The following is a 13965-nucleotide window of genomic DNA, read 5'->3' as shown; positions in this document are numbered from 1 at the left end:
TAAAAGCTAAGAGTAACTGCTGTGATTCTGGAAAACAAACAATCAAACATCCCATGAACTGTAATTTTCAGCAGCACGTACAGCAACAGAACATATTGGGATAAACCCAGATTTAGTTTGGACACTGAATGAGCAGTTATCCGTGCAACTCTCCGTCACTCTCATCAACAGTGTATTAATCAATCAGTTACAGATCAATTAGTTGAAACAGTGGCTGGCATTAAGCATCCATATTAGGTTGGTACATTAATTATGAGACGTAATGACCACTATTAAATTAAAAAAATGATGCGTTATAAAATAATTCCACTTTACAAATGTGAAATAATTCCGCAGCAATTTCAGCTTATTAGAGCTACTGTTATTTTAAAATGACTTTTTAAAAACGTCTGTGATAATGGCACTAAAACCACCTTTTAAAAATATTTTTGGTTCGTATATTCCATATCTGATCATAATTCATAATATTATTTTTCTTTATTTAATGTTGGCCATTTGAAGCAAACATCAAAAGTCGCAAAAAGGAGGAAACCTGTAAAATGTGGTCAATTCCATAGGACATCAGTGTAACACTGGAACAACACAGCTTTCTGCTCCCTCCCTTCAGTGAGAAGAGCTGACTGGACAGAATCAGAGGTGTGGCTGTGACTCAGCACTTTGACAGTGAAAAGCTTAAATTACAACTATGAGGCCTAAAATGTCATACTGCTTCTTGTTTTAATTTTTTTTTTGACATTGATTTAAAAACAAATGGGATCTAGTCCAAGCCCTGTGGTCCACCTGTAATACACTAAATATTACTCTGCTTTTTGTCCATGTATGTATAGCTTCTTTTAGCGTAAATAGATGTAATGTATTTTCTACCTCTTTCTTTCTTTCGAAAGTCTGTAAAATGATGACTGAGTGAAAAGACTGGTGGAGTGGTGCATTCAGGTACTGACTCATGATTCATGGCATATTTGGTTTTTAAAGCAGCAGGTTTTGATCGTTTATATTGCACAGATGAGTAGAAGCTGCTGTTAGTGATAATTCTAATTAAAAACACGGACATGTATTCCATGTGTGTCATATTTGGCAAAACTGAGTGGAACACAAAAGTCCTTCTGAAGTGAAACTCTCAGACGGACAGGATGGTGCAGGATCCACCGGTGTGAGTCTAAAGGAGTCCATCAGAGGATCACACAGCTGGAAGGGGACCCCTCTGCACTGCTGGACACACAAACCAAAGGTTTCAAATCATACTGAATGACAAACAAAACACATTACTATAAGAGTTAAGGTGAACAGAGAAACCCTCTTCCTTAGTTCTACAGTGCAGCTCTAACTTCAAAGTGCAGTAAAAACAGGCAAAGCACATTTTTCAGTGGATTGGGACTAAGAACAACTAAAAAGGTCCCACCTCGTAAGGACGGATAGTGGGAATTATGTTGTGTTTTTTTCTTCTTCTTTCTCACTTTAAGGCAGACGCGCTGATGCACTATACAACTGTTGTTCTTTTTGCCTGTCTGCAAAATTCAATAAAAAAAACGTGTTATATAAGAACAAATGATCCCACCTCGTCTCTGGAGCACCAGCCCGCTTCATCCTCTTGGGGGTGCTGCCCTCACACTCCATTGGATTCTGAGCCTCCTCACTGGTCTCCTGAAGAGAGGGGCATAGACATGTTCACTCTGATGGAAGTTAAATTGAATTTCGTTTTGATGATCAGTAAATAAGTTGTGTGATTACTAACTAAGACACTCCTGTTTTGTCAATTGTCAATGATGCTTCAGATTAGTATTTCCATCACAGCCAGCACATCACTGTCTAAAGACAGCACAGGGACATCTGTTAGTGCTGCACAGCTGAGTCCTTCCAATCTGAGAGAGACCGGACTTATCTGTCGCGGTGGGAAATGTATATAATAATTAAATATGTGATTCGGATAGCTGATATCAAGACCAACACAGAGATATAATCATACTTGGTGTTTATGCTGAGTTATTGGTGAGAAAACATATATCACACAATGCATCTTGGGAGTTTGCGTTTAGGCTTTTTCTGCCGTATCTCGTTAACAGAAGGTCATAGAGCAATGGAAGTTGATCTCTCTAATATGTTTTCATGTACGGGCTTTCCAACGGTGCCACCCCTGAGTGTCTTCCACCTTCAGTTCCTGAGAAATGTCAGTTATCACAAATATAAGAGCGAAAGGTTTCATTTACTAGAAATGACTCATCCATGATAAAAAACAATTTTCTGAGTAAAATTTAATTAGTATTTAAAAGTTAATGTGCAGTGACTATAAAGCCTTTAAATTGAATTTGTAAATATATAATAAAAATGTATTCTTCCTATTCAGTGAACTTATTACGTGAATAAAATGTGTAAATATTAAAATGTTTACTTAAAATATTCTAGTTTCCACTGAATTTTTATTTTACGATGTATAAATGACTTTTATAAATTTAATACACTTCACCTCAAAGTCAGTTTTTTCAGGTTTCATCACATTGAATAAAAAAAAGACAACCATCTACAGGGTTCGTCACCTTTTCCAAGGTCAAATTCAAGCACTTTCAAGGTCCATTTTTCAGCGTACAGTTTCATATTACAAATACATAGATATCAAAAATTATTATTTCACTTATTTTTTCCCCCATTAAAATCATTTTAAAAGAGATGGTAAAATGTTATAAACAACTTAAATTGTTTCGTTACACCAGACGGATAAGAAACGAAGGTATATTTTTTATTCTATAGCTATTTGTTGTGACAGAAATGCAAGTATAATACCAAGCATTTTCAATCACTTTCTCTAAAATTCAAGCCATTTCAAGGATTTCCAGCACCCGTAAAAACCCTGCAGTTATGTAGGAACAACCAACACGTTTTGTTCAGACTTTGTCGGGGTCTGACATTATGGACACTCAGAGCTTAAAAGTTACGTCTTGTGACTTTTGAAGGTGTTCAGTTTGGTTAAATGATAGTGTAGTAAGCAGTGTTATACGCACACAAAACAAACATTTTATATTCAGTACCTCATATTTAACTCTGTGGAAATGAAAGCAAATGGATGAAGATGCCACTGATTTCACTCACTCACTCACTCACCAACACACCATGTCAACCTGTATTTAGTGACTCAGAAAAGAGTAAAAACTGAATTCTATGCATGTCAGTTTGAGGGTGTTATGTGTGTGTAGCAATTTAGTGTACACACACACACACACACACACACACACACACACACACACACACACACACACACACACACACACACACACACACACACACACACACACACACACACACACACACACACACACACACACACACACACACACACACACACACACACACACACACACACACACACACACACACACACACACACACCATGAAACTCACCATGTTTCTCTTCCTGTTGGGGTTGCTGCTGCTCGGTGTGTTGTGGCTGTCGGCGGCTGATCGGAGGGGTCTCCGGCACAACTCATCTCTTTGATGGACTACTGTCTGCTTAGACTGCAGCTTCCTGTAAAAACATACACACACACACACACACACACACACGCACACGCACACACACAGAATCTTTGAAGCAGAAAAATCTGGAAATGTTAGGTTTTCATCAATAACACCAACATGAACAGTAAAATAAATCTGAGATCTTGCACCAACAGAATCACAGGAGAGAAAGTAGACTTCAGACCACAGAGATTCAGTTAGAAGATACAAAAGTACTGAGAGCAGAACACAGACACTTTTAAAAACCCCTTTCTCTCTAACCTGACTCTACAGATGGAGTGATTCTCATTTTTCTGCATATCCATCTGAACTCTGGTTTGGAGATCTTTTGGGAAGAGGTAAAAATACTAGTTGCTGATCGGATAAACCATCTGTCTATCACCAACATACGGGCCAAATCAACCAATCAGATCAACGTATGATGTAAGCGTTGAGGCAAAGCTCAGAAAGTAAACAACATGTGGGTAAAGGATATTTTTGTTTGTGTAAAGTGAATTTACGGATAAAAGGCCCAATTTCAGGAGCCCGGTCCATATTCAACAGAAGGATCCAGAGAAAAAAGAGTTAGTGAGCGGCTGCTCCATAGCTGCTCATCTCATCCACGGAAGCCTCCATGTTGTTTACACTGAACTTTGCACTTCGACCGGCCTCAAAACCAACACTGATTGGTTCGGTCTCTGGTCAAACTTCTCCAAAATTCTTCGCTGCATGTTACCAGACTGATCTGAGAGTGAAATACAACGGCGCTTGCTTGGGCGACTTTCTCTCTGCTCTCCTGCACAGGTCACCGCAGGGAGACATCATAAAATGTACCTCAATTTCCGCACATATTTAATTCACACACACACACACACACACACACACACACACACACACACACACACACACACACACACACACACACACACACACACACACACACACACACACACACACACACACACACACACACACACACACACACACACACACACACACACACACACACACACACACACACACACACACACACACACACACACACACACACATCTGCAGCCTTTTCATTAGTCCCTTGAAGGATGCTTTTAATTCACACTGCCTTCAACAGGACTGTTCTACAAACAATTATTTACAACATCACAACACTTAATTACACATAACGATACATTTCCACTGTTCAAATGTTAATATGGAAATGATCTCCAGGCCTACACCCTACATATATTATACATGTACATTGAGGTCAGCCTGAGAAGGTAGACAGGGTCACAGTTGGGCAGATAAAGAGACAAGCAAGAGTTAAACTGTCCTTAGCCTTCACTGCATCCCTGGTGGTCAGCCCTCAGCCTACCTCACCGTTCACTTTCTGTCACCCAGCATTGATCTACGCACTAATTAAGTCCCTTGACTAGGAATTGTGTGTGTGTGTGTGTATAAATGGGATTTTTCTAACAAAGGAAACATTACACAGACAAAAATTACAATCAAGAGTTAAACAAACTTTCTTTAAGTTTTTGAAAGATGAAAACAGATGAAAACTAGCCTCTCTGCTAATTCTGGCATATTTACAGCAATTTCCATCAATATACACTGTCCCTGACATATAAAATGAATAAAATAAAGTTACCTCTGCAGTCATACGTAGAGGAAAGCTGGCAGCTGCAGATGAGTGTATTGTGTGTGTGAGTTAAGTAGGTATTTTGCCTGGAAACAATGGCTACCAATCTGACTTCTCCACAGAAAACAATACATTTTTCATAATCATTGAGAGCAACATTCGATAGATTCAGAGATGTCAGTCCAGGCAGTGTGTAGTCTTGGTTAAATCAATAATTTAGCCATGCGCACGCATGCACGCACGTGCGCACACACACACACCCTTAGCCCTGCTCTCCTCCCCAGTGGTGGGAGTGCTGCTGACCCCTGGTCCTCTCAGCCTGTCCTTTCCTCACTCCTCCACCACAGCTAATTACAGTCCCTGGAGTTTAAAGCCGTCAGCCTGCAGCCTCGGCCCCACATCTGCTGGGTGGTCTGAGCTCTTTGACAGCCTCCTCCCTCTCCTCTCTGACAAAGTGATAAACTAATTAGCTTGGCCTGGCACGCTGGGGTCGGGGCCTTCAGCATCGCTGGCCCCTCCACATAGCTGGGCTGACCCAGACCCTCCTCCGGGGAGCCAGGGCCAGGCGGACTGGGAGTGGAGTTACTGAGGTCTGGCTGATCAATGATGAGAGGCTGTCTGAGAGACAGACAGGCCTGAGGTACAGTATCAGTTTGTGTCAAAGTTTTCCTGAGAGTCATTCTTTACCTACTGAGAGTTAGGAAAACCAAACCATTGTCTACATGCTGCATACAGAATCCACTACCCATTATTTCTGTAATAGCACAGACAGGAGAAGTTCTGAGCTACATGCTTTTTATCTGATAACAAGAACCAACATATCCCATATCCAAAATACAATTACCATGAAAACACACACACACACACACACACAAAAATACTCATTAGGTCACCAATGTGGATCAATCCACCGCTGAACCCCCCCTCCCCCTTTGACTTAATGTTTACTGAAAACTACAGTGCCTTAATAAAACCAAATCAAACAAAGACATAAATAAAGTGAAATATAATACACAATGTTACATGCATTTCCTTTTCATGGATGCATTCCCTGTGCAATAATTAAATAAACTAGGATTACCTAGGACTTTGATGAGAATTTCGTAAAATGTATTAAGTGTATTTTTCTTCGGATCCAAACAACCGTTGCAAAGGGGCGGTACTTTTGCAGAAACGGTCCATGGAAGCTGGGGAATTTTGGTAATATTTAAAATTGGAAACCTTCCATGGGCATTAATGGAATTTATGGGAATTAACTGGATAATTGGGCGATAAATGAATTGTATCATATCTGAATATAAATACAAACATCTTGTTTTGTCACCATGCAAAATAAAAAAAACATTACATTTAAACAGATTTATTTGTAAGTAGAACTTTATCAAGTTTGAATTATTTTATTGAACAATCAATTCTTTGAACAACAAAAACATGAACGAGTGTTGAGCAAAATATTGACCCAATTCAACAGATGTTCCCGAGTGTACTTGCATGAAATCTGGTTGTTTTAATCAGTTTTGCTAAAATATATTTTCCTAAACTCTATTTAAAAGGGCCAGCCTACAAATGTGTAAATTACAGGTTTATTCCCATTAATTCCTGCCAATCCACATAAATTCCTGTTAATTCCCATGAAAGGTTTCCAACTTTGAAAATTCCCAGAATTTTGAAACCCTGCTTGGGAGTGAGGCTGTCTGAGGGTTACGGCCTGGTATTAAAGCTATGGTCTACATTCTGAAAATCAGTTGAGCCTCTGACACAGATTTGAAAAAAAGCAGACGTGATGGATGGCTCCCATTGGTTAGTTTCTATGCAGAGCTACAGATGACAGACTGAATGGATTTTTTTGTTCTTTTTGCTGTTCACATTGTGTAGATTGGACAACAGGACCATAATCGACGATAAACAATGTTTATAATAATTACCAATATTCCAAATGGCAGACCATAGCTTTAAGGTTCAGGTTAGAACTGGATTTAGGTTCAGTCTAGGGTAAGGTTGAGGTTAGGCATATAGTTGTTGGCTAAGAGATACATTTCTTCATTTTGTGACAAGCATAGATGCACAAACGTGTGTGTGTGTGTGTGTGTAGCAGGTACATACTTGATAGCTGAGCTCAGGCTTTGGTACCAGTCGTTCAGATCCTCCTGGTTGCAGGACATCAGCAGGAGTTTGGCTTTGGGGAAAGTTAGCTGGAGGAAGAGGAGGTAGAGAAGAGCAGTTAGGATGTTTGTTGGCAGCACAGGTGTATATGAGGTGTCATGATGAGTTTGGATGACTGTTACGGCCCTGTCACACAGACATTAGCAGTGCAGCTAAAACACAGGCTAGCTCATTCATTTCAGTTACTGTGTTGTAGCTTGACTTTTTCAGCTGTGCATTGCAACAGCATCCGGGTACACATCCAGGTTCGCAAATCCATCACACAGAAGCACAATTAACAGGCGGAATACCTCTTAGTGTGTGCTTAGTAGTACTATGCTAATTCACTGTTTATCTTATAAGGACAAAAATACTATTCACAGTAAAATGTGGCCTAGGGCTTTGTGTTTCTCGTCTTTGAATTCGATTAAATGGCCCATAATTCACACAACCCTACCTGCATCCTGACCTGTGGAAACCTGTTGGATTTATCTTCTGTGATGGGTTATTGGGTGGGTACTGGATAATAAGCTTTGCTTGGCAAATTCTGCATTCTATTAGGACAGCAGCAACTAACAGTTATTTCATGTGATTAATCTGTTAATCATTTTCTCCATTAATGGATCTATAAAATGTGATGAAATGAAAAATGTGGATCAGTGTTTCCTACAGCCCAAGATGACGACCTCAAATGTCTCGTTTTGTCCACAACTCAAAGATATTCACTGTCAGAGAAGGAAAGAAAGCAGAACATATTTTTGATTTTTTCTCAAAACAGATACGTTAGATACTTTATTTCTAGTGGCCGCTTTGGTGGTAAGATTTAATTGCGGCCGCGCCTCTGGTACCTCATCTCCCAGAGTTCCTTTGGAAACCGAACAGTGTCCACTGTATGACGTCAGGAGGTCTGCAGCTCTCAACAGAGCAATGAGGCTAGATGCCTTCATGTGCTCCACGACGGGGAACAACGTAAAAGGCATCACTGACTGTGCGGAACTTTTGATTTTAGCGCAGGTGTGGCAACACGCACGGAGATCGTATTTCTTGGCAAAGCAGCAAATACACACGCTTTTATTAGTGGGTCATATGATCAATCACCGCTGTTTTAACTCACTCTGTGATAGACAGGAACTTAACAGACAATTATACTTAATCTTTGATAGATCGATATGAACTTTGTCAGAACAATTCATAGTTTTCCAGGACATTTTGTCATTTTTCAGGACCAGCAGCATGGTTTGAAACATGCATTAAAGCCATGTACATATGGGAACCATATAAACTGCAGATTTATCAGGTGTTGATTGTATTTTAGTCGCTTTAGCATCTGTTAGTCATTGAAGGCCTCTCTACACAAAAACGGCAGTAACATTATAAAAACAGTAGAGGGCAGGCCAAAGCAAGCCAAAACCTCTTCCCCCTGCAAACCTGTCATACAGCACAACCTACTGCTGCTCTGCACAGGCATCCATGCCCTTAAAACACTGGAATCTGATGGTAGAGAAAAGAGAAAACAAGTAAAGTCGAGAGAATCTGTCACATTTGCAGGAAACGCTACATTCTGTCCTGCAGGCAGGTGGACGGACGAGTTCTCAGGACTCCTCAGGTTTACAGAGTGACAGGGTCCTCTTCCTTTAAGTCAACAGTAATTATCAACTCTCTCATTCACATTGCTAAAGCCTGCCTCAGATTGTACTTGTCAAACAAACCAAAAGGAGTTGTCTGAGTCCAAACAAAAGAGGCTTTTAGAGCAGCATAATTACACTGGGAAAAGCTATTACAGGGGATCAAAATTAGGCCTCCACCATATTAAATGACCTTTCACATTTACCTGCAGCTGCAGCCTCTACACAGGAAACTAGCTGGTTGAGAAGTGACATATCGATTATTTCCATGTCTGTTTGGAAAGAACTTTACACTGGTAAGGAGGAGTGTACAGCTTATCAAACATAATGTTTTTACACAGGGGAAGGGGGGTGGCTCTCATTATACATTAAATTGATTAAGATTTCAAATGTACCATCATCAAAAGTATTATCTAATTACAGAGTTCAGTGAGTGGGGCCGAATTGAGTGCCGCATGATATTAGGCACATGCCACTTGGGGGACGGCAGTTGATTTATGCACAAATAGATTCCACTTCTATTGCAATGCGGTAATTAGGGATTTGTCAGGAAATCTGACCCTCTTAGGTAGAAATTACTTTATATAATAAGAACGGCAGAGCAAGGAGCCTCATCGCCGCACATAATTTAGCTTGATTATTTATACATCAAAGAGAATCTGTCAGGGATGTGGGAAAATATTCAAGCAGCAAGGGGATATTAGCAGGAGGAAGACTGCAGACAGAAAGAGGGGAGAATAAGGAAGGTCGACAGATGGAAGGAGAGGAGAAGACAGAAGATGAAGAGAAAAATGTGGGGCGAGCCACAAATAAAAGCCAGCTCTCTACAAACATGTGTGACCAAGAAGAAGAAAAAACACCAGAAATTTTAATAAAAGCTATTTTTTCCTCCCCAAACTTTGCATATAGATTGCCATGGCATTTACAGCTGTCAAATTTAATTTGGCTTTAATTCTTCATGGCCCTGGATGAGGAGGGCCCCGGAGTGCTGACAGCCCTTTTCCTTGAGCTCAGGTAGGGGCCGGGGATCAATAATGTGTCCTTATGAGAAATTACGTGTAATGCTATTGAGTATGCATTTGGGCCTCGCTGGGATAAGAGGCTAATGAAATGCCATTTCTGCCATTAGATAACGTGCAGCAGGGCTTGCGGAGAGCGGCGACAGGCTTGAGGAAGATGTATTTACTGGAGGGCAGGAAGAGATGGATCTGCAGCCTAATCTGATCCAGCAACTGAGAGATTCTGTTACAGGACACACACACACACACACACACACACACACACACACACACACACACACACACACACACACACACACACACACACACACACACACACACACACACACACACACACACACACACACACACACACACACACACACACACACACACACACACACACACACACACACACACACACACACACACACACACACACCTACTTCTGACTAATCTCCCCATCTGCAGCCTTTTCATTAGTCCCTTGAAGGATGCTTTTAATTCACACTGCCTTCAACAAATGAAGTCCCACAGGCTTGGTCATGACAATCTGCGACTTGGCATGCCAAGAGCATCACACTGCAACACACATGCTGGACACCGTACTAGTATACAAACTACTGACATTACCAAATTCAAGGCTCCTACACGTTTTCCATTTAGAATTCCAGACTTCTCTGAGGATTTTTCAGTCAATATTTAACATCTGAATACCAATTGTTAGATACTTATTATGTAACACCTATGAATGGATCCTTTTGCAGCTGAATTTGGCTTAAAATTGCCATGTTGGAGATGTTGAAAGATTTCAAGCACAGTTTGTTACGTAGTTTTTCCCACCTGGTATCATTTTACCATCTTTTATATTTTTCATCATGAAGCCAGCCCTGGGAAAACTTGCATCGACCCATGACACTCTTGCTATCGACAACAGGCGGCTTACTCAACCGCACGCAATGTAAATGAGAATCGCAGTCTTACGGCGAGCGGTAGCCATGGTAACCCAATACCATTCTACAGCCAACTTAATTAGTTTCATGTCATCTACAAGTCGGCTATGCTGCGTTGGTAAGCTTGTTTTGATTTGTATAGATTAATATATTTAATTTTAGAAAGTGAGATAGTATTCTGCAAACAACACAAACATTTTCCCAAACTTATCCAGACCTGGAAATGACTCACATTAAATTCACTACTTTTCCACACTGCGTAGAGGCCCTGGAAATTCACACTCATCTGGGTTTTGTGCTACAGATTTTACAAAATACATTATTTCTACAGATACACTGATTTAATGATATCAGGATCATATGTGCCTTGTTGACTGCAATCGTCTTATAATATTCACTGATTGCAGCAGCCGATGTTCATGTTGCATCAATTTTGCTAAATGTTAAATGTTAAAAATGTTTGAAGAAATAATCTTTTTCATGTGTATGACTGACTTTGTGCTCATTTAAAGAGTGTAATGAAGGCATGATGACTTATGACTTATAAGATATTTTATACTGATCCTTTTCTTTGGGGGATTAAACACCAAAGAAACATCGGCATAAGTGACAGGATTTCCCAGTTGGTGCATCCCTAATAAATTCATACTATTGATAAAGGATGCTATGGAATGACAGAGGATTCTAATGGCTGATTAAGAAGGTAAATCAGCTACATTTGCATCAACAGAATAAACAAATAATCATTAAGTGCAACTCTATTTGAAATTACTCTTACTCTGATATGTCATTTAGTTTTGCTCAAAGGTAAAAAACAATATGAAACATTTCCTGGTTCAAGCTTCTTAAATGTGCGACATTCTCAGTTTTGGCTAAATTGATACATACTTAATAAATTAAAAATCAGCTATTGAATTATAACTGGTTAATTTTCTGTCTGGTTTTAGCCACAATCTGTCCACTGCACCTTAGATTATTATATGTTTACATTTGCACTACAATTAGTCCTCTTATTCATACATTTTATTTTTAGGTATCTTTTAAGTTGTATTTTATATTACTGCTTTGATGTGTCCGTGTGTAATGCCGTGTTACACTGCAATTTCCCAGCTTGGGATCATTAAAGTATTTTTATTCTATTCTATTCTATTAAGCACTACAGTACACTACTGGTGCTGTGTGAATCAAGCTTTAAAGGTTGAATATGGAGAATGAAGAACATCATCATCCAGTGTCTCAAGACTGTAGTCACAACAACAAAACATAATTCCATCAGTCAGGTTGCCAGGTTTGTTGCTGAGTGTGTCAGAGCTCAACCTGTTCCATGTAAGTGATAAATCAAACAGGGGAACCACTCATTTACACTAATCAATTCATTTGACAACTGTATTTAACATTAGCCAGTCTTCATCTGGAAGTCTTTCTTTGAATGCTGTGGAATCCATTAGCTAGCTCTCAAATTAACATGGTTCTTGTTTCTGTAGCAACAACAGATAATCCTGGCAACCAGCAACGCCCATATTTTTTTATGGAAAAGCAATAATTTCATTCTGTACCCCTGAAAACACCCTGTGGGTGTGTTTTTAAAAGTATATAGATTTAAATAAAGATTCTACATATTCATCTTTTAATGTCAAAAAGCATCAAATGCTGCTAACATTTAGGACAGACAGAAATGTGAGCAGACAATAGGGTAATCAGACCTCGATATAGCTGCTGTCATCACAGGGAAGCACATTAGTAGCACAACATAAAGAGCTCTTTCAGCGAGAGCGCGGCTACTGAAATGAATATTGATACCATGCAGCACTGGCACTAAACACTCGCTGCATAAACACTTTCCTTACTTGCTCAATGACGCGCGACTCGTCCCTTTGAATGTTTCATGACAGCGACTACATCATTTAGACAATTTGTCAGCCAGCAGCTGTACTGAGACCTGGGAGATGGATCAGGCTGAGAGGAGTGACACGTTATAAAAGTTAAACTTTTTGGCTCTTTCAACAAAGGTCTGAAGTCATTAGGGAGGAGGAGTGGAGAGTGGATACAGGTCCTCTCTGACAAGCAGAACTAAATTACATTTTCATTCAGTGAGGCTCGAAAACAGTCAGAGAACCACTGTCTGGTAGATTCAACAGCAACCGTCAAGGCTGTAAATAAGACAAATCAAAGCAACATACATCAAAAGTGGAAATTAAATAATGCCTCTGCTAAGGACTCACTCATGTGTATATTTAAATCAGTGAGCAGATGTCTCCCCACCTGCTGCCCAAAAACACCATGAGTATATTCTACTTTTCTCTACTCAACTGTTTTACAGTAAAACAGGAAACTACAAATCCTGTGTTAACTACTGTAAATTAGAGTTGCTTCCATACAGATACCAGTATGGCTTCGATACTGCCTAAAATGCTGTAAAGTGTAAAATCTATATTAAAGTAGTTTATTTTTGTTCTTTTTCTTTAATGACTGACTGTCTAACTACATAATACAAGAAAGTTTGACGACATTTGTTCTAGGGCTGCCCCTAAATAGTCCACCAAGCACTGGTTGACCAAAAAATCATCAACCGACCAAAATTTAATTGGTGCATTGGTCGTAGGGAAAAAAACAAAAAAACATTTGAAGCCGTGTCTTGTCAAAATTAAGTGAAAATCTGAACTAAAAGGCTGGAGGGCTTTTAATTTGAAGGGCCAGACACAGGAAGTCTTGACACTCACTCACTGTCAGTGTCTTTTTTTTTTTTTTAACACGGCAGGTCCCTTCGACATCGCGGTTAGAGAGTTCATAATTATTATCCAATCATGTCAGGAAAGACGTCTAAAATATGGGATCACTTCGAAAACAAGGATGACCCCAAGAAGGTCGCATGCAAACTTCATCACTCAACCACAACGAACATGAACCTTAAAACATGTAAGTAACGTTAGACGAACATGACCTAGCACCTTAAACATGTAAGTAACGTTAGACGAACATGACCTAGCACCTTAAACATGTAAGTAACGTTAGACGAACATGACCTACCACCTCAAACATGTAAGTAACGTTAGACGAACATGACCTACCACCTTAAACATCTAAGTAACGTTAGATGAACATGACCTACCAACTTAAAACATGTAAGTAACAATAGACGA

The 13965-nt window shown here is 39.7% G+C and overlaps 1 protein-coding gene across 2 annotated transcripts in view; it reads right to left on the bottom strand.

Moving 5' to 3' along the window:
- Positions 1 to 251: 251 nt before the first annotated feature.
- The window catches only part of arhgef39 (Rho guanine nucleotide exchange factor (GEF) 39), a 104669-nt gene continuing 90955 nt past the window's right edge, over positions 252 to 13965 (bottom strand). For both annotated transcript variants that reach the window (XM_083934734.1, XM_083934733.1), the window contains exons 9-12: positions 7211 to 7299; positions 3391 to 3514; positions 1556 to 1641; positions 252 to 1206 (exon numbers count right to left, since the gene is read on the bottom strand). In XM_083934734.1, coding sequence (XP_083790860.1) covers positions 1170 to 1206; positions 1556 to 1641; positions 3391 to 3514; positions 7211 to 7299 — 336 coding nt within the window. In that variant the 3' untranslated portion in view covers positions 252 to 1169. The remainder of the gene's footprint in view (positions 1207 to 1555; positions 1642 to 3390; positions 3515 to 7210; positions 7300 to 13965) is intronic.

This window comes from Echiichthys vipera, assembly GCF_963691815.1.
Source record: "Echiichthys vipera genome assembly, chromosome: 20".
Classification (NCBI taxonomy): domain Eukaryota; kingdom Metazoa; phylum Chordata; class Actinopteri; order Perciformes; family Trachinidae; genus Echiichthys; species Echiichthys vipera.
The sequence above is the reverse complement of the archived record's forward strand: the minus strand, read 5'-3'. Positions and strand labels throughout refer to the sequence as shown.